Genomic DNA, 19,661 nt, shown 5'->3' with positions numbered 1-19,661 from the left:
TTTCTTCTCTCCATCATATCAGCCATATCATTTCAGCTTCCAATGACAGACTAAAATAAACAAGCGATAAATGAACCAACATAACCTCCTAGATCCTAGAATTATATTCCAGTGGGTTACATATATGCATATATACATAGATGAATGTTCTCCCTGTGCTTGTGTGGGTTTTCTCTAGGTACTCTGGTTTCCTCCCACAGTCCAAAAACATGTACGTCAGGTTGATTGGTGACTCTAAATTGCCCATAGGAGTGAGTGTGAGTGTTTGTTTGTCTCTATGTGGCCCTGTGATGGACTGGTAACCTGTCCAGGGTGTACCCATGCCTTTCACCCAAAGAGAGCTGGGATACGCTCCAGCAGATCCCTGTGACCCTGGGTAAGGAATAAGCATCTATAGAAAATGGATGGATGGTTTATATTCTAGATATCCAAAGTGCATTCAGCAACAGGAGACTATGACGTGTCTGGCTTTGGCCTTCTGAATAGATGGAAACTGTGCATGGGAGGGGAAAAAGAAGGAGATAAATTAACTGTGAACAACGCCCTTTGACAGGAAAGCTGTCAGAGCTCAGCAGACTCTCCTCTCTCTCTGATAATGGAGGACCATGAAGAAGCTGAACTCTGCTTTCCAAAACTCAACACATCCTGCCGGAAGGCAATGCGTCCTCAGTCTGAGGCCATGCTGGTTTATGTTCTGCTGTCCTTCGTCACTATCATCACTGTGGTTCTTAACCTGCTGGTCATCATCTCTATCTCCCACTTCAGGCAGAGATAAACTTCTCTGCATGTCCTAACAATGTTTATTTGTTAATGTTGTTGTTTTTTCCTTGAAGTTGGCCTTGGCCAGGCAGCAGAATGTGACATTTAGATCACTGCTTTAATCTATTGTTACATCTCCCACACGGAAAATGACAAAAATAACATTATGACACATAACTAATGTTGTTAATATTAATATATTTAGGCCTTTGATTTGTGTGAACAGATTATTTACAAATGCTTATGCAACACTGTGCTGTATTCAGGCATGTTGTTCATACTCCTAGTATTGCAACTTCAGTGCATTCAGTGTGGATAATCTCTCATTTCAGGCAGCTCCACACCACCACCAACCTTCTCATCCTCTCTTTGGCTGTCGCAGACTTCCTTGTGGGCTTCCTGCAGATGCCAGTTGAAATCCTGCTCTACAAAGGCTGTTGGACCCTGGGTGACTTTATTTGTGCTGTGAATTTCTTTCTAGGTTTTCACATTATCAGTGCTTCAGTCGGAAACATAGTGCTCATAGCAATTGACCGCTATATAGCCATTTGTGACCCAATGTTTTACTCCACTAGAGTCACTCTGAAAAGAGTCAAACTCTGCATTTTCCTGTGTTGGATATTAGCTGCAGTGCACACCAGCTGGATATTGAGAGACTTTCTCATGCAACCAGACAGATATAATTCCTGTTATGGAGAGTGTGTTGTCATAGTTAACTATGTTGAAGGAGCTGTTGACCTTGTTGTCACCTTTTTTGCTCCCATTACTGTCATCATAGTTTTGTACATCAGGGTGTTCGTGGTGGCTGTGTCTCAGGCTCGTGCAATGCGTTCCCACATTACAGCTGTCACAGTCCAGCGTTCAGAGGCTGTCAAAGTTCAGAAATCTGAGATAAAAGCAGCCAGGACCCTTGGTGTTGTAGTTGTTGTGTTTCTTTTGTGTTCCAGTCCATATTATTGTTTCACAGTTGCAGCTGAGAGCAGTTCAATAGCTGCTTCATCTGCAGCCATTCAAATATGGCTGTTGTACTGTAACCCCTCTCTAAACCCCATCATCTATGCCTTTTTTTACCCCTGGTTCAGAAAATGTATCAAACATATTGTTACACTTCAGATACTGCAGCCTCACTCCTGTGACACCAACATATTGTAGCAATGATAGAGTGAATGAAATTATTTCTGTGGGATGGAAAATTTTGCAACACACTGGCTTTACATCATTAACAATATTTTGTTCATTCAAAAGTGATTACATGTGAATTCTCTTATTGTTTTTTATTAACTGCAATGAAATGAAATCAGGTATTGATAAAGTCCTGAACATATGAAGAAATCAGTAAGGGTGACAGTATCAGTCAAGTCTAGGTCTGAATTGGTCTTTACATTTTGTCTCAGAAAGAGATAAATGTTATATGTGTTTATTAAGCGGCAGGATCTAAACCTGTTATTGTTTTTTAACTGTATGATTTATGTTTATATATCTAGCACCCCCTGCCTTTTAGAGCAGATTAATAGGGAGCAGAACCAGGTTCAATGAACTAATGTCTAAGAGATGGTGTATTAAGGCCCCCCTGATGTCACTGAATGAGGTACTTCTCTTGTAAACATTTACTCAGGATAACCTACATTCACAGGTTCACAGGTCAAGGCTAAATTCTGTCCAATGAATATATTGAAGAAAATATACAAAATTCAACTAAACGACATTTTAATAGAAATAACTGAAATTACAAGTTCCTAATCATTCACACAATCCAGATGGTCTCAATCTTTGACCTCCAAGTGGAAATTTCACAAATGTCCGAACTACTCAATTGACCTCTGTGTAAAATACAATTTCAGTTACTTGAGCAAACAAACCCATTTACAATTAAACATACCCAGTAACTCACTTTGGGTGTCAAAGTATTACCATAAATACTCATAGGTCTGAAACACGCTGAATTACACACTGTGGGCCCACATCACTGCACCTTAGGCTGATTTATAGGCAGGCACATCTGCGACCAGCTAAGCGTTGTTGTGAAACATGTGAGGACCCCTCTTGCGACAAGCAGGCTGTTACCACCGGTGTTCAGTGAGCTGATGTTCTCATCTGCTGAAAAGCGTCCAAAAACGATAATAAAGTTGTGCTGAAGGCAAGACTGCAATGTACAGAACGGCCACTAGGGGCGCGGCCGATTGTTGAATAGTTTTAAGGAAAATGGAGTTTGACGCATAAATAGCAGTGGGATGTTAAGTTCAGTGCTTACTGTGTGTGTATCTAGTGTGCGTCCATAAGACAGGTGGGTTGGTTTGCCGCTCTAATAATGATTACAGTGTGATTATGATTTATGTAGGCCTCATAGAATGTCGATATTTCCTTCGTTCTGTAGCATGGATATGATTAGCAGCTAAGCTAACTGTGAGAGGGATGGTCGATGTGTTTAGCTAATCTATGAGTGTCGCTTATTGTTTAGTTATTATTGGGATTATATTTGGGATACTCCTCATGTTTATTTGTACCATTTGTACACGTGAGCTGTAACTAATTGGTTGTTTGTGTTGTTACAGAACCACACACACACACACTCACCTACGCTTCTGTATTAAAGCCCCTTTGAAGTTTCCACTGGCTCATCATTGTCTGGGTTCATATGTTCATTCTAACCGGTGCACCTTCCGCAATTACACCAATTACCGAGCCAACTAACAGTAATAAAGTCTCCGCAACAAAAGTACGTACCTTTCGTTTTTAATTTAGCCTTATTCATTTCATTAGGTAAATATGAAGCTACTTTTACAAAGCGACTGCGAGTAACTTTTGGGTCTGTATTGTTAGCGAGCTGTGGTTCAGGCTGTAGGCATAGGTACCAAAACATGCTAACAAGCCCAGCGGCTAAATTATTATTGAGAGACGGAGCAACACACACACTGGAGCCGTGCCCTGTTTCCACAAATGGCTTCATCTAATGATGGCAGGGGAAAACCATTCGTTTCGAACATGTAAATACATTGTAGCGTATTAGAATTGATGCTGACCATGTTTATCATGTGTGCAACAAATCTGAAAGTAGAAACACGTGCAATTCAGACAAATATTCTCACTAAAACACTCAGGATAACTTTCCTCAATAAATGTCTGTGCGTCCGACACACACAGGAAAGAGACGAAGGGGGGAAATTAAAATCGGCCAAAAGAATCGGCATCATATATCGGCAATCAGCTGCCCTGATTTCTAAATATCGGCAGCGGCCAGAGAAAACCCATATTGGTCGACCTCTGAGCCTGAATCGTGGCTTGGGAACGTAGTGGCCGGGAAAACAGAAAATGGTCTTTTCACTCTCCTGAGTGTAAAATAAAACAAACCAAAGTACCTGAGTTAGTTTACTGTGAACTGGATGCGAAAACACCGTGGTAAGTCTCTTGCCGATCCTCGCCCCACGCAGCCCCTAGCACCCAACGTGGGTCACGGTCCAACGCCAGAGGAACTCCAGACCACACAGTGATCTGAGGCGCTATCTGGTTTCCCTCAGGTTCGGTAAGTGCCGAAACTCACAAAGACTGTATCCCTTTTTCTTTCTTTCTGTGAATTAAACTTGAATATGACTCGACGGACAGCCTGCTTCAGCTTTACCTACTCACGAAGGACGTACCAGCATTCAATTTACGAGTATATATTCGATGGTCTATCCATCAATTTCCTGGGTCTCTCCCAACTGTCCGTTAAGATTTTTTTTTCCCCAACAGCTCTCTCTCTCCCCCTCTCTTCTCCCTTTTTTCTCATCTTCTATTGAACACTCACCTCTCCTATTTTCCCGAGAGGGAGGGACTTAAAACATAAAATAATGAAAACAAAGGACCAACCATCTTTTAGAGCAAAAGCAAGTTTTCTCCCCCTTTTCACTCTAAGGAACCTCTAATACCAATACTAGCATTTTTTAAAGACACGAGCACACATATTTTGTGACTCAGGGTAAGTGTTAGACTCCATCAACATTTCAGTTCCTAATCTTCTTCTTCTCCTTTTAGCTGCTCCCTTCAGGGGTCGCCACAGCAAATCATCTGCCTCCATTTAACCCTATCCTCTGTATCCTCCTCACCCACACCAACTATCCTCATGTCCTCCTTCACTACATCCAAGAACCTCCCCTTTGGTCTTACTTTAGGCCTCCTTCCTGGCAGCTCTAACCTCAGCATCCTTTTTCCAATGTCCCTCCTCTGAACATGCCCAAACCATCTCAATCTGGCTTCCCTGGCTTTTTCTCCAAAACATCTAACATGAGCTGTCCCTCTGATGTACTCATTCCACTACTCTTTCCCATAACATCATTGTGTTACTCATCAGCTTTATTCCTCTGTAGTTTCCACAACTCTGCACGTCTCCCTTGTTCTTAAAGATGGGCACCAGTACACTTCTCCTCCATTCCTCAGGAATCTTCTCACTCTCCAAGATCTTGTTAAATAGCCCAGTCAAAAACTCTACTGCCACCTCTCCTAAACACTTCCATACCTCCACAGGTATGTCATCAGGACCAACTCCCTTTCCACTCTTCATCCTCTTCAATGTCTTCCTCACTTCATCCTTAGTGATCTTTGCTACTACCTGCTCCACAACAGTTTCTTTGCTGTCTAACATTTTCTTCATTCATCAACTCTTCAAAGTATTCCTTCCATCTTTCCATCACACTTGTGGAACCTGTCAACACATTTCCATCCCTGTCCTTGATCACACTAACCTGCTGCACATCCTTCCCATCTCTCTCTGCCTCGCCAACCTGTACAAATCCACCTCTCCCTCCTTAGAGTCCAACCTATCATACAAATCCTCATATGCCATTTGTTTGGCCTTTGCCACCTCTACCTTCACCTTATGCTGCATCTCCCTGTACTCCTGTCTGTTCTCTCCTGTCCTCTGTGTCCCACTTCTTCTTAGCTAACCTTTTCCTCTTAACACACTCCCGAACTTCCTCATTCCACCACCAAGTCTCCTTATCTGCTTTCCCTTTCCAGATGACACACCAAGTACCCTCCTACCTGTCTCCTTGATCACTTCAGCTGTAGCTGTCCAGTCATCTGGAAGAACCTCCCAGAGCCTGTTTCAGCTCCTCCCTGAAAGCCACACAACACTCTTCCTTTTTCAACTTCTACCACTTGGTCCTCTGCTCTGCCCTTGTCCTCTTCATCATCCACACCACCAGAGTCATCCTACACACCACCATCCTATGCTGTCTGGCTACACTCTCCCCAGCCACTACTTTGCAGTCACTGATCTCTTTCAGGTTGGAATGTTTGCACAAGATGTAATCAACTTGTGTGCTCCTGCCTCCACTCTTATATGTCACCCTATGCTCCTCCCTCCTTCTGGAAAAATGTGTTCACTACAGCCCTTTCCATCCTTTTTTGCGAAGTCTACCACCATCTGTCCCCCTGCATTCCTGTCCTGCATAGCAAACTTACCCATCATTTCCTCGTTTCCTTCACCAACATGTCTGTTGAAGTCTGCCCCAATCACCACACTCTCACCACTAGGGATACCCTGGATCACATCATCCATCTCCCTCCAGAATTTCTCCTTCTCTTCTAACTCACATCCTACCTGTGGGGCATAGCCACTGACAACATTCAACATCACACCTTCAACTTCCAGCTTCAGACTCATCATCCTATCTGACACTCTCTTCACCTCCAGAACATTCCTAGCAAAATCCTCCTTCAGGATAACTCCTACTCCATTCCTCTTTCCATCCACACCATGATAAAATAGCTTGACTCCTGCTCCTAATCTATAGGCCTTGCTACCGTTCCACCTGATCTCCTGAACACGCAAGATATCCGCCTTTCTTCTCTCCATCATATCAGCCAACTCTCTAGTTTTCCCGGAGAAAGTCCTTACGTTCAAAGTCCCTACTCTGAGTTCTACTCCTGCCCTTACTCTTCTCTCTTTGCCTATGAACACGCCTTCCTCCTCTCCTTCTTCGACCAACAGTAGTCCAAGTTCCACCCTGTACGTCAACAGCACCAAATTTTACGTCGAATGCCTTTCCTGACAAAACCCTCTGCATTTAGCCGGACTTGGGACCGGCACATGAAGACACTGGATTGTGCCCCCCGATGGTTGCATTAACATTTCAGCTCCTAATGAGAGATTAAAATACACAAGCGATAAATGAACCAACATAACCTCCTAGATCCTAGAATTATATTCCAGTGGGTTACATATATGCATATATACATAGATGAATGTTCTCCCTGTGCTTGTGAGGGTTTTCTCCAGCTACTCTGGTTTCCTCCCACAGTCCAAAAACATGTATGTCAGGTTGATTGGTGACTCTAAATTGCCCATAGGAGTGAGTGTGTGATGTTGTTTGTCTCTATGTGGCCCTGTGATGGACTGGTGACCTGTCCAGGGTGTACCCCTGCCTTTCACCCAAAGAGAGCTGGGATAGGCTCCAGCAGATCCCTGTGACCCTGGGTAAGGAATAAGCATCTATAGAAGATGGATGGATGGTTTATATTCTACATATCCAAAGTGCATTCAGCAACAGGAGACTATGACGTGCCTGGCTTTGGCCTTCTGAATAGATGGAAACTGTGCATGGGAGGGGAAAAAGAAGGGGATAAATTAACTGTGCAACAACGCCCTTTGACAGGAAAGCTGTCAGAGCTCAGCAGACTCTCCTCTCTCTCTGTCTGATAATGGAGGACCATGAAGAAGCTGAACTCTGCTTTCCACAACTCAACACGTCCTGCCGGAAGGCAATGCGTCCTCAGTCTGAGACCATGCTGGTTTATGTTCTGCTGTCATTCGTCACTATCATCACTGTGGTTCTTAACCTGCTGGTCATCATCTGTATCTCCCACTTCAGGCAGAGATAAACTTCTCTGCGTGTCCTAACTATGTTTATTTGTTAATGTTGTTGTTTTTTTCCTTGAAGTTGGCCTTGGCCAGGCAGCAGAATGTGACATTTAGATCACTGCTTTAATCTATTGTTACATCTCCCACATGGAAAATGACAAAAAATAACATTATGACACATAACTAATGTTGTTAATATTAATATATTTAGGCCTTTGATTTGTGTGAACAGATTATTTACAAATGCTTATGCAACACTGTGCTGTATTCAGGCATGTTGTTCATACTCCTAGTATTGCAACTTCAGTGCATTCAGTGTGGATAATCTCTCATTTCAGGCAGCTCCACACCACCACCAACCTTCTCATCCTCTCTCTGGCTGTTGCAGACTTCCTTATGGGCTTCCTGCAGATGCCAGTTGAAATCCTGCTCTACAAAGGCTGTTGGACCCTGGGTGACTTTATTTGTGCAGTGAAGTTCTTTCTAGGTTCTCACATTATCAATGCTTCAGTCGGAAACATGGTGCTCATAGCAATTGACCGCTATATAGCCATTTGTGACCCAATGTTTTACTCCACTAGAGTCACTCTGAAAAGAGTCAAACTCTGCATTTTCCTGTGTTGGATATTAGCTGCTGTGCAGAGTATCTGGATATTGAGAGACTTTCTCATGCAACCAGACAGATATAATTCCTGTTATGGAGAGTGTGTTGTCATAGTTAACTATGTTGAAGGAGTTGTTGACCTTGTTATCAGCTTTTTTGCTCCCATTACTGTCATCATAGTTTTGTACATCAGGGTGTTTGTGGTGGCTGTGTCTCAGGCTCGTGCAATGCGTTCCCACATTACAGCTGTCACAGTCCAGCGTTCAGAGGCTGTCAAAGTTCAGAAATCTGAGATAAAAGCAGCCAGGACCCTTGGTGTTGTAATTGTTGTGTTTCTTTTGTGTTCCAGTCCATATTATTGTTTCACAGTTGCAGGTGAGAACAATTCAATAGCTGCTTCATCTACAGCCATTCAAATATGGCTGTTGTACTGTAACTCCTCTCTAAACCCCATCATCTATGCCTTTTTTTACCCCTGGTTCAGAAAATGTATCAAACACATTGTTACACTTCAGATACTGCAGCCTCACTCCTGTGACACCAACATACTGTAGCAATGATAGAGTGAATGAAATTATTTCTGTGGGATGGAAAATTTTGCAACACACTGGCTTTACATCATTAACAATATTTTGTTCATTCAAAAGTGACTACATGTGAATTCTCTTATTGTTTTTTATTAACTGCAATGAAATGAAATCAGGTATTGATAAAGTCCTGAACATATGAAGAAATCAGTAAGGGTGACAGTATCAGTCAAGTCTAGGTCTGAATTGGTCTTTACATTTTGTAAAATGTAAATTTTACAACACATATAATCAACACATATAAATGTTATATGTGTTGATTAAGCAGCAGGATCTAAACCTGTTATTGTTTTTTAACTGTATGATTTATGTTTATATATCTAGCACCCCCTGCCTTTTATAGCAGATTAGTAGGGAGCAGAACCAGGTTCAATGAACTAATGTCTAAGAGATGGTGTATTAAGGCCCCCCTGATGTCACTGAATGAGGTACTTCTCTTGTAAACATTTACTCAGGATAACCTACATTCACAGGTTCACAGGTCAAGGCTAAATTCTGTCCAATGAATATATTGAAGAAAATATACAAAATTCAACTAAACGACATTTTAATAGAAATAACTGAAATTACAAGTTCCTAATCATTCACACAATCCAGATGGTCTCAATCTTGGTACCATTTGACCTTCAAGTGGAAATTTCACAAATGTCCGAACTACTTAAGTGACCTCTGTGTAAAATACAATTTCAGTTACTTGAACAAACAAACCCATTTACAATTAAACATACCCAGTAACTCACTTTGGGTGTCAAAGTATTACCATAAATACTCATAGGTCTGAAACGCGCTGAATTACACACTGTGGCCCAACACACAACAAAACCCTGATTAATCGGCCGTTTTTTTACACATTTTAATTCATCTGAATCGGCCCACATCACTGCACATTAGGCTGATTTATAGGCAGGCACATCTGCAACCAGCTAAGCGTTGTTGTGGAACACGTGAGGACCCCTCTTGCGACAAGCAGGCTGTTACCACCGGTGTTCACTGAGCTGATGTTCTCATCTGATGAAAAGTGTCCAAAAACGGTAAGAAAGAACTTACCTGTTGTTTTTAATTTAGCTTTATACATTTCATTAGTTAAATATGAAGCTACTTTTAGAGAGCTCAGGTGGCTTCTACACCTGACTTTGGAATTTCTCTCCATTCTGCACAGCCAGCTGACTCACATGGGTAACGAGACACATCCGCATTGATGTTGCAACTTTCTGACTTGTACTGCAAACTGAAGTTGTACATAGCAAATGCTGCTAACCAACGATGGCCCGTCGCACTTAGCTTGGCACTGGACAACACATAGGTAAGTGGATTGTTGTCTGTTTTGACTACAAACTGGGCACCATACAGGTAGTCGTGGAACTTGTCTACCACATCCCATTTAAGTGCCAGAAACTCCAGCTGATGAATGGGGTAACGCTGCTCGGAGGCGCTCAGATTGCGGCTGGCATAAGCCATGGGTCTTAAACCATTCGGGTGTTCTTGATTTAGGACAGTCCCCAGTCCACTCAGACTGGCATCAACATGTAGGACATGAGGTTTGGTGGGAACAGCAAAGAGAGTACTGGAGCATGGGTGAGACAGTAAATGATTTTACGGAAAGCATCTGTACAGTTGTCATCCCAACGTTCTCCAAATGGCACGGGCTCTTTATAATATTTTTTAACATCTACTGCCTTTCTGTTCTGACCAGACGTTGGTAGGTAACCTTTGGTGAGCTAAGTCAATGGTCTTACAATGGCTGAGTAGTCTTTTATGAATCGCTGGTAAAACCCACCAAACCCCATAAACGACCTCAGTGACTTCAGGTCGGTGGGCCTCTTCCAGTGAGTTACTGCTTGAATCTTGGCAGGGTTCAGTGATCCTCCAGCAGCTGACACAATATGTCCCACATAATGAACTTGAGATTGACAAAACTAGCACTTTTCAATCGAGACTTTCAGACCCCACACTCGTAGACGGTCTAGTACTTTCAGTAGTCTCTCCATGTTCTTCGAGTGTGCGTCCGAACACATTGATGTCATTGAGGTAGATTATTATTTGGAGGAGGTGCATGTCACCAACGACTTTCTCCATTAACCAATGGAAAGTGGCTGGAGCTCCAGTGATTCCTTGTGGCTGGAGCTCAAACTGGAAGAATCCCAAAGGACAGATGAATGCGTTGTTTTCCTTATCCTCCTTCGCCATGGCATTCTGATAGTATCCACTGTGAAGATCCAGTATGGAAAACCGTTTGCTTCCCACTAAGCAGCTCAGTGCATCATCGATCCGTGGTGTGGTGTACTGATCAGGGATTGTTTGAGAGTACAGTAGTCAGTGCACATCCTTATGGCCCCACTCTTCTTCCAGGCAACCACAATGGGCGATACATACGTACTTCTCGACTCCTTAATGATTCCAGCTGTTAACAGCTCTTTAATGTGATGTGTACGTCCTCAATATCAGCCAGTGTGATGCGTCTGGAGCGGTCTCTGAACGGCTTGTCATCTCGTAGCCGAATTTTATGCTCAACCCTGCTTGCTAATCCAACATCCCACTCATTGGTGGAAAACACATCTCCTCTGGCAGACAACTTCTGACGCAGTCTCCGTTCCCAGACCTCAGGAATAGATGACTCGCCGAAATCAAACAACATTGGGTCTATTACTTTGGTGCAGTTGTTAGCTCCAGAAGGCACTGCCACTGTCTGTGGGATACACCTGTGCGACTACTATTCCTGCAGGAATAGCAATATTCTTAGATGTTTCATTATGAACCAGGACTTGGATATTTTTTCCATCTACTGCTGACGAGGGAAGTACTAAAGGGGTTATGAATGTTCCAGCTGGAAGACTGTCCTCCTCAGCTATGTCTACAACAAAGATCTCCGCTCTCAGAGGCTTGTCAGTCTCCATCAGACAGACCGCATATACTTCCCCTCTGGGTGGAACTACATAGTCACGATGTCCTACCAAGAAAACAGAAAATGGCCTCTGCATTTTCCTGAATGTGAAATAAAACAAACCAGAGTACCTGAGTTACTTTAGAGTGAACTGGATGCGAAATCACTGTGGTAGGTCTCTTGCCGATCCTTGTCCTGCGCAGCCCTTAGCAGCCGACGTGGGTCACGGTCCAACGCCGCCAGAGGGACCCCAGACCTCACGGTAATCTGAGGCGCTATCTTGTTTCCCTTGGAAAATAAAGGACCAACCTAACTCTTAGAGCAAAAGCAAGTTTTCACCCCCTTTTCACTCCAAGGAACCTCTAATACCAATACTAGCATTTTTTAAAGTCACAAGCCCAAATATTTTGTGACTCAGGATATAAAGTGTTAGAATCCATCAACATTTCAGCTCGTAATGAGAGACTAAAATAAACAAGCGATAAATGAACCAACATAACTTCCTACATCCTAAAATTATATTCCAGTGGGTTACATATACATTAAATTGATTGATTTACATTTATTAATACTGTACTCTGTTAAACATTTGGTTATCAAATTTCATCAGGGAGCTATATTTCTACATTACACACTGACAAATATATTTAATACCTTAACAGCCCATACAGCAACTATATGAAGTATCACTGTCAAAACCTTATAACTAAGGTATACCTAACTGTATATAATTGAGGTTTTGACCTGCTCTCAGGCTGAACTGATTTCAGTCTTTGGAGGAAAATTTAGGCCTCGAAGCATGAGTTCTTCATGTTTAATGTATGTGGTGTTTTTGGCTGCTCTGCTACAGCACAGGCCTGTAAGAAATGATAAAACCATTGGCTAAGGCAGGAAGACACACACTAATATGAAACCTGATTGTCCATGATCTCATTAGCTCAATGTTTTTCAACATTTCATACATTTTCAGATGTGTTTTGTGTTTAAAAACCAATGCCTAGTCAGGATTGTTGCTATTTTCTTCTTTCCCTGGGCCATGTTTTTAAAATCATAAAGATGTTATGTGTAACAGACACTTTCTACTTTCATTAGACAGCAGCTGTCTGGCAGCTTTAAAACCTCAAATTTATTAGTTACATCAGCACAAGAATATTTAATGATAAATGACAGGGAAAACAGAGAGAAAGGTAAAAAGGTGATTATTGTCTCTAGTTTGAAATTAATGTGAACATCTGGAACATGCAATATTTGTAGGACTTAAAAGATGCAGCAGAATCAGGTGGAAATTGGGAAAGATAAAAGTGAACAAGCACAAAAGGTGTCGAAGTAGAAACAACTACATGTAATTAAAAAACTAAAAATGACTGGATGTTACTAATATTCTGTTACATGAATCAGCCCCTGATGGTATAAATCATCTTCATGAATCTAGTTTTATGTCTTCAAATGCAGCATATCATGTAACAGGATCATAAACACACATGCTGTGAATATTACTTTGTTCATTACACTATTTAAATGTTTGATTGCACCATGTAGTGCAGATGATTTACATTATGAGTTTATAAATGTGTTTATAAAAAGGAGCTAATGTAAATGGAGCCATCTCCCTTGTACACTCTAAAGGTAGATTTACAATATACAACTTTTTTATTTTTCATGCCATTAACTCTCTGAACATCTAAGAAGCTTAGTGGTGTTTGGTTTGCTGCATCCCATACCAAATAGAAGAGATAAACAAAAAGCAAAATGCATCATATAGTTATTTTATTGTTTTAAGAGTTTATATTCCACTTTTCCAAAGTACATTCAGCAACAGGAGAGTATGACGTGTCTGGCTTTGGCCATCTGAATAGATGGAAACTGTGCATGGGAGGGGAAAAAGAAGGGGATAAATTAACTGTGAACAACGCCCTTTGACAGGAAAGCTGTCAGAGCTCAGCAGACTCTCCTCTCTCTCTGTCTGATAATGAAGGACCATGAAGAAACTGAACTCTGCTTTCCACAACTCAACACGTCCTGCCGGAAGGCAATGCATCCTCAGTCTGAGGCCATGCTGGTTTATGTTCTTCTGTCCTTCGTCACTATCATCACTGTGGTTCTTAACCTGCTGGTCATCATCTGTATCTCCCACTTCAGGCAGAGATAAACTTCTCTGCATGTCCTAACAATGTTTATTTGTTAATGTTGTTGTTTTTTTCCTTGAAGTTGGCCTTGGCCAGGCAGCAGAATGTGACATTTAGATCACTGCTTTAATCTATTGTTACATCTCCCACATGGAAAATGACAAAAAATAACATTATGACACATAACTAATGTTGTTAATATTAATATATTTAGGCCTTTGATTTGTTTGAACAGATTATTTACAAATGCTTATGCAACACTGTGCTGTATTCAGGCATGTTGTTCATATTCCTAGTATTGCAACTTCAGTGCATTCAGTGTGGATAATCTCTCATTTCAGGCAGCTCCACACCACCACCAACCTTCTCACCCTCTCTCTGGCTGTTGCAGACTTCCTTGTGGGCTTCCTGCTGGTGCCAGTTGAAATCCTGCTCTACAAAGGCTGTTGGACCCTGGGTGATGTGGTTTTTGCTGTGAGTTCATTTCTAAGTTTTCACATTATCAGTGTTTCAGTCGGAAACATGGTGCTCATAGCAATTGACCGCTATATAGCCATTTGTGACCCAATGTTTTACTCCACTAGAGTCACTCTGAAAAGAGTCAAACTCTGCATTTTCCTGTGTTGGATATTATCTGCTGTGCACAGCAGCTGGATATTGAGAGACTTTCTCATGCAACCAGACAGATATAATTCCTGTTATGGAGAGTGTGTTGTCATAGTTAACTATGTTGAAGGAGCTGTTGACCTTGTTGTCACCTTTTTTGCTCCCATTACTGTCATCATAGTTTTGTACATCAGGGTGTTCGTGGTGGCTGTGTCTCAGGCTCGTGCAATGCGTTCCCACATTACAGCTGTCACAGTCCAGCGTTCAGAGGCTGTCAAAGTTCAGAAATCTGAGATAAAAGCAGCCAGGACCCTTGGTGTTGTAGTTGTTGTGTTTCTTTTGTGTTCCAGTCCATATTATTGTTTCACAGTTGCAGCTGAGAGCAGTTCAATAGCTGCTTCATCTGCAGCCATTCAAATATGGCTGTTGTACTGTAACTCCTCTCTAAACCCCATCATCTATGCCTTTTTTTACCCCTGGTTCAGAAAATGTATCAAACACATTGTTACACTTCAGATACTGCAGCCTCACTCCAGTGACACCAACATACTGTAGAAATGATATAGTGAGTGAAATTATTTCTGTGGGATGGAAAATTTTGCAACACACTGGCTTTACATTATTAACAATATTTTGTTCATTCAAAATGACTACATGTGAATTCTTATTGTTTTTTATTAACTGCAATAAAATGGAATCAGGTATTGATAAAGTCTTGAACATATGAAGAAATCAGTAAGGGTGACAGTATCAGTCAAGTCTAGGTCTGAATTGGTCTTTACATTTTGTCTCAGTAAGAGATAAATGTTATATGTGTTTATTAAGCAACAGGATCAAAACCTGTTATTGTTTTTTAACTGTATGATTTATGTTTAGCACCCCCTTACCTTTTATAGCAGATTAGTAGGGAGCAGAACCAGGTTCAATGAACTAATGTCTAAGAGATGGTGTATTAAGGCCCCCCTGATGTCACTGAATGAGGTACTTCTCTTGTAAACATTTACTCAGGATAACCTACATTCACAGGTTCACAGGTCAAGGCTAAATTCTGTCCAATGAATATATTGAAGAAAATATACAAAATTCAACTAAACGACATTTTAATAGAAATAACTGAAATTTCAAGTTCCTAATCATTCACACAATCCAGATGCTCTCAATCTTTGACTTTCAAGTGGAAATTTCACAAATGTCCGAACTACTTAATTGACCTCTGTGTAAAATACAATTTCAGTTACTTGAGCAAACAAACCCATTTACAATTAAACATACCCAGTAACTCACTTTGGGTGTCAAAGTATTACCATAAATACTCATAGGTCTGAAACACGCTGAATTAAATGAATTACACACTGTGGGCCAACACACACACAAAAAAACCCTGATTAATCGGCCGTTTTTTTTTACACATTTTAAATAATCTGAATCGGCCCACATCACTGCACATTAGGCTGATTTATAGGCAGGCACATCTGCGACCAGCTAAGCGTTGTTGTGAAACACGTGAGGACCCCTCTTGCGACAAGCAGGCTGTTACCACCGGTGTTCACTGAGCTGATGTTCTCATCAGCTGACAAGCGTCCAAAAACAGTAAGAAAGTACTTACCTTTTCTTTTTTAATTTAGCCTTATACATTTCATTAGTTAAATATGAAGCTACTTTTAGAGAGCGACTGCGAGTAACTTTTGGGTCTGTATTGTTAGCGAGCTGTAGTTTAGGCTGTAGGCATAGGTACCAAAACATGCTAACAAGCCCAGCGGCTAAATTATTATTGTAGCATGCATTGTATGGATAAACTCATATGTTATTCATTTTTTCTGTACCAGAGAGTTTCTCTCCTTCTGCATGAGAGACGGAGCAACACACACACTGGAGCCGTGCCCTGTTTCCACAAACGGCTTCATCTAATGATGGCAGGGGAAAACCATTCGTTTCGAACATGTAAATACATTGTAGCGTATTAGAATTGATGCTGACCATGTTTATCATGTGTGCAACAAATCTGAAAGTAGAAACACGTGCAATTCAGACAAATATTCTCACTAAAACACTCAGGATAACTTTCCTCAATAAATGTCTGTGCGTCCGACACACACAGGAAAGAGACGAAGGGGGGAAATTAAAATCGGCCAAAAGAATCGGCATCATATATCGGCAATCAGCTGCCCTGATTTCTAAATATCGGCAGCGGCCAGAGAAACCCCATATTGGTCGACCTCTGAGCCTGAATCGTGGCTTGGGAACGTAGTGGCCAGGAAAACAGAAAATGGTCTTTTCACTCTCCTGAGTGTAAAATAAAACAAACCAAAGTACCTGAGTTAGTTTACTGTGAACTGGATGCGAAAACACCGTGGTAAGTCTCTTGCCGATCCTCGCCCCACGCAGCCCCTAGCACCCAACGTGGGTCACGGTCCAACGCCAGAGGAACTCCAGACCACACAGTGATCTGAGGCGCTATCTGGTTTCCCTCAGGTTCGGTAAGTGCCGAACTCACAAAGACTGTATCCCTTTTTCTTTCTTTCTGTGAATTAAACTTGAATATGACTCAAAGGACAACCTGCTTCAGCTTTACCTACTCACGAAGGACGTACCAGCATTCAATTTACGAGTATATATTCGATGGTCTATCCATCAATTTCCTGGGTCTCTCCCAACTGTCCGTTAAGATTTTTTTTTCCCCAACAGCTCTCTCTCTCCCCCTCTCTTCTCCCTTTTTTCTCATCTTCTATTGAGCACTCACCTCTCCTATTTTCCCGAGAGGGAGGGACTTAAAACATAAAATAATGAAAACAAAGGACCAACCATCTTTTAGAGCAAAAGCAAGTTTTCTCCCCCTTTTCACTCTAAGGAACCTCTAATACCAATACTAGCATTTTTTAAAGACACGAGCACACATATTTTGTGACTCAGGGTAAGTGTTAGACTCCATCAACATTTCAGTTCCTAATCTTCTTCTTCTCCTTTTAGCTGCTCCCTTCAGGGGTTGCCACAGCGAATCATCTGCCTCCATTTAACCCTATCCTCTGTATCCTCCTCACCCACACCAACTATCCTCATGTCCTCCTTCACTACATCCAAGAACCTCCCCTTTGGTCTTCCTCTAGGCCTCCTTCCTGGCAGCTCTAACCTCAGCATCCTTTTTCCAATGTCCCTCCTCTGAACATGCCCAAACCATCTCAATCTGGCTTCCCTGGCTTTTTCTCCAAAACATCTAACATGAGCTGTCCCTCTGATGTCCTCATTCCTGATCGTATCCATCCTCGTCACTCCCAGAGAGAACCTCAACATCTTCAGCTCTGCTACCTCCAGCTCTGCCTCCTGTCTTTTTCTCAGTGCCCCTGTCTCTAAACCAGACAACATTGCTGGTCTCACCACTGTCTTGTCCACCTTTCCTTTCATTCTTGCTGACACTCTTTTGTCACACATCACACCTGACACTTTCCTCCACCCGTTCCAACCTGCTTACACACGTCTCTTCACTTCTTTTCCACACTCTCTGTTGCTCTGGACTGTTGACCCCAGGTACTTAAAATATTATGTGATGGTAGTATGCTGAAGAGAAGGAGGAGAGGTAGGACCCAAATGCAGAACAAAAGGATTTATTCTTCCTGGGAATCACCAGGGCGTAGGAACAAATACAAAGCCGAATGAAACTGCAAACTCAGGATAACCGAGTGAGACTGTAGACAGAGTTAAGCATACACATACAACCTAAATCCACAAGTCTTGGCAATGCTTCCACACCAACAAAGGGAAGCAGGGCAGTATTTGTACGGGCAGAACAAAAGGTAATTGAGAGTAGGTGAAGAAGATTAAGCTTAATGAGAGTAAAGCTGCCAGGGACCAGTGCAGGAGAAAAACAGGAAGTCCCTTCAGAGTAAGGGTCCCGGCAGGAAGTCCAAAAGGGGACTCCCCAAGGGTCGGCTCCCAGACGACCAAAGGCCCAAACCCAGATCCAGGGCGGGGGGGCGGGGAATGTGGAGAAAAGTGCCAAAGGGCGGGTGGGGGGAAAGACAGTCCAAAGTCCGGCGGTCTCCCCCAATACTGGCCCACCCACTGGTGCAGATCCAGAGGACCATCCTCAGGACAAAGGTCCGGGGCCGCTCGGGCGGACGGCCTCTGGGACGAGCGAAGGTCTGGAACCGTTTGGGAAGACGACCCCCCGAAGCAAGCGTGGATTGAAGGCCGTTCGGATGGATGACCTCTCAGGCTGGCGTGGATCCATGACTGTTGTGAAGAGTTAGGCCGAGAAGTCAGCTAAGGAGCAACTGGCCAAAGGGACAGCGCTGAGACCGCTGGCCTGGGAAGCGGCGCTGGAGATTCTGTCCGGGGAGGCGGTGCTCGGGAAGCTCTGGAGACTGGCGCCCTGGAGACTGGACCCCTGACTGGACCACAATTTGCATTTTCGGAGGCTGCTGGTCCCGAGGTTCTGGCAGTTGGGCCAGAACCTCAGCGGGGACGTTAGCGTTGGTGCACTGAGGGTCTAGGATCCTGGGCGGAACCTCAGCGGGGACACTGTCATCAGCGCACCGAGGCTCGGGAATCTGGACTGGGGCCTCAGCGGGGACGCTATTGTCGGTGCACAGAGGCTCAGGTCACTGGTCAGCAAAGAGGGGCTCCGGCTGGACAGTGAAGAGGGGCTCCAGCTGGGCAGCGAGGCAAAACCCCGGTTGGGAGCTGGTTGGCAGCTCCGGTGAGTGGCCAGCTGGAAGCTCAGGTGAATAAAAAGGCAGAGACTGAGGTGAGGAGCAGACTGGAGACAGGGGTGAACAGCTGGCTGGACACTCTGGTGAGAAGCCTGCCGGAAACTCGGGGCAAACTGGTCTGAGGCTGCGGTGACGAACTGGCCGGAGACTGAGGCGAAGGGCTAGCCAGAAACTCTGGAGAATGGCTGGCCGTAGACTGAGGTGAAGGGCTAGCCTGAGGATCAGACCAAGGACTAGCTGGAGACTGAAGAGGCGAGGAGCTAGCTGGAGACTGGGGAGATGGGCTGGCCGAGACTCAGGTGAGGGGCCTGCTGGAGACCGAGGTAATGAGCTGGCCATAAACTGAGGCGAAGAGTTAGTTGGGGACTCAGGGAAGCAGTCTGCCTGAAACTCAGAGGAGGGGCTGGCTGGAGACTGAGGAGAAGGACTAGCCAGAGACTCAGGGGAGAGGCCAGCTTGGGAATCCGGTGCCAGGTCTGCCTGAGACTGGAAGAGGACCTCAGTGGGGACGCTGTTGTCGGCAGGCTGAGGGTCCAGAAGCTGGGGCACAGGAG

General features: G+C 43.3%; 3 protein-coding genes across 3 annotated transcripts; all 3 read left to right on the top strand.

The window, feature by feature from the left end:
- The first annotated feature begins 595 nt into the window (after positions 1 to 595).
- Positions 596 to 1,911, top strand: LOC113123762 (trace amine-associated receptor 13c-like). Its single transcript, XM_026296027.1, has 2 exons — positions 596 to 765; positions 1,092 to 1,911. Exons 1-2 carry the CDS (start codon positions 596 to 598, stop codon positions 1,909 to 1,911), a joined length of 990 nt encoding a protein of 329 aa, XP_026151812.1.
- A 5,526-nt stretch (positions 1,912 to 7,437) lies between these two features.
- Positions 7,438 to 8,755, top strand: LOC113123761 (trace amine-associated receptor 13c-like). Its single transcript, XM_026296026.1, has 2 exons — positions 7,438 to 7,607; positions 7,936 to 8,755. The coding sequence occupies exons 1-2, from the start codon at positions 7,438 to 7,440 to the stop codon at positions 8,753 to 8,755; spliced, it is 990 nt and encodes a 329-aa protein (XP_026151811.1).
- A 4,883-nt stretch (positions 8,756 to 13,638) lies between these two features.
- On the top strand, positions 13,639 to 14,956 carry LOC113123784 (trace amine-associated receptor 13c-like). Its single transcript, XM_026296068.1, has 2 exons — positions 13,639 to 13,808; positions 14,137 to 14,956. Exons 1-2 carry the CDS (start codon positions 13,639 to 13,641, stop codon positions 14,954 to 14,956), a joined length of 990 nt encoding a protein of 329 aa, XP_026151853.1.
- Positions 14,957 to 19,661: the final 4,705 nt, after the last annotated feature.

Source organism: Mastacembelus armatus, chromosome 21, assembly GCF_900324485.2.
Source record: "Mastacembelus armatus chromosome 21, fMasArm1.2, whole genome shotgun sequence".
In the NCBI taxonomy this organism is placed as follows: Eukaryota; Metazoa; Chordata; class Actinopteri; order Synbranchiformes; family Mastacembelidae; genus Mastacembelus; species Mastacembelus armatus.
The sequence above is the reverse complement of the archived record's forward strand: the minus strand, read 5'-3'. Positions and strand labels throughout refer to the sequence as shown.

Excerpts from the sequence above, each read along its gene's own strand:
- LOC113123762 (XM_026296027.1), top strand. The coding sequence starts at position 596 with ATGGAGGACCATGAAGAAGCTGAACTCTGCTTTCCAAAACTCAACACA. Across the intron at positions 766-1,091 it reads ATCTCTATCTCCCACTTCAG|GCAGCTCCACACCACCACCA; the intron begins GCAGAGATAAAC and ends CTCTCATTTCAG.
- LOC113123761 (XM_026296026.1), top strand. The coding sequence starts at position 7,438 with ATGGAGGACCATGAAGAAGCTGAACTCTGCTTTCCACAACTCAACACG. Across the intron at positions 7,608-7,935 it reads ATCTGTATCTCCCACTTCAG|GCAGCTCCACACCACCACCA; the intron begins GCAGAGATAAAC and ends CTCTCATTTCAG.
- LOC113123784 (XM_026296068.1), top strand. The coding sequence starts at position 13,639 with ATGAAGGACCATGAAGAAACTGAACTCTGCTTTCCACAACTCAACACG. Across the intron at positions 13,809-14,136 it reads ATCTGTATCTCCCACTTCAG|GCAGCTCCACACCACCACCA; the intron begins GCAGAGATAAAC and ends CTCTCATTTCAG.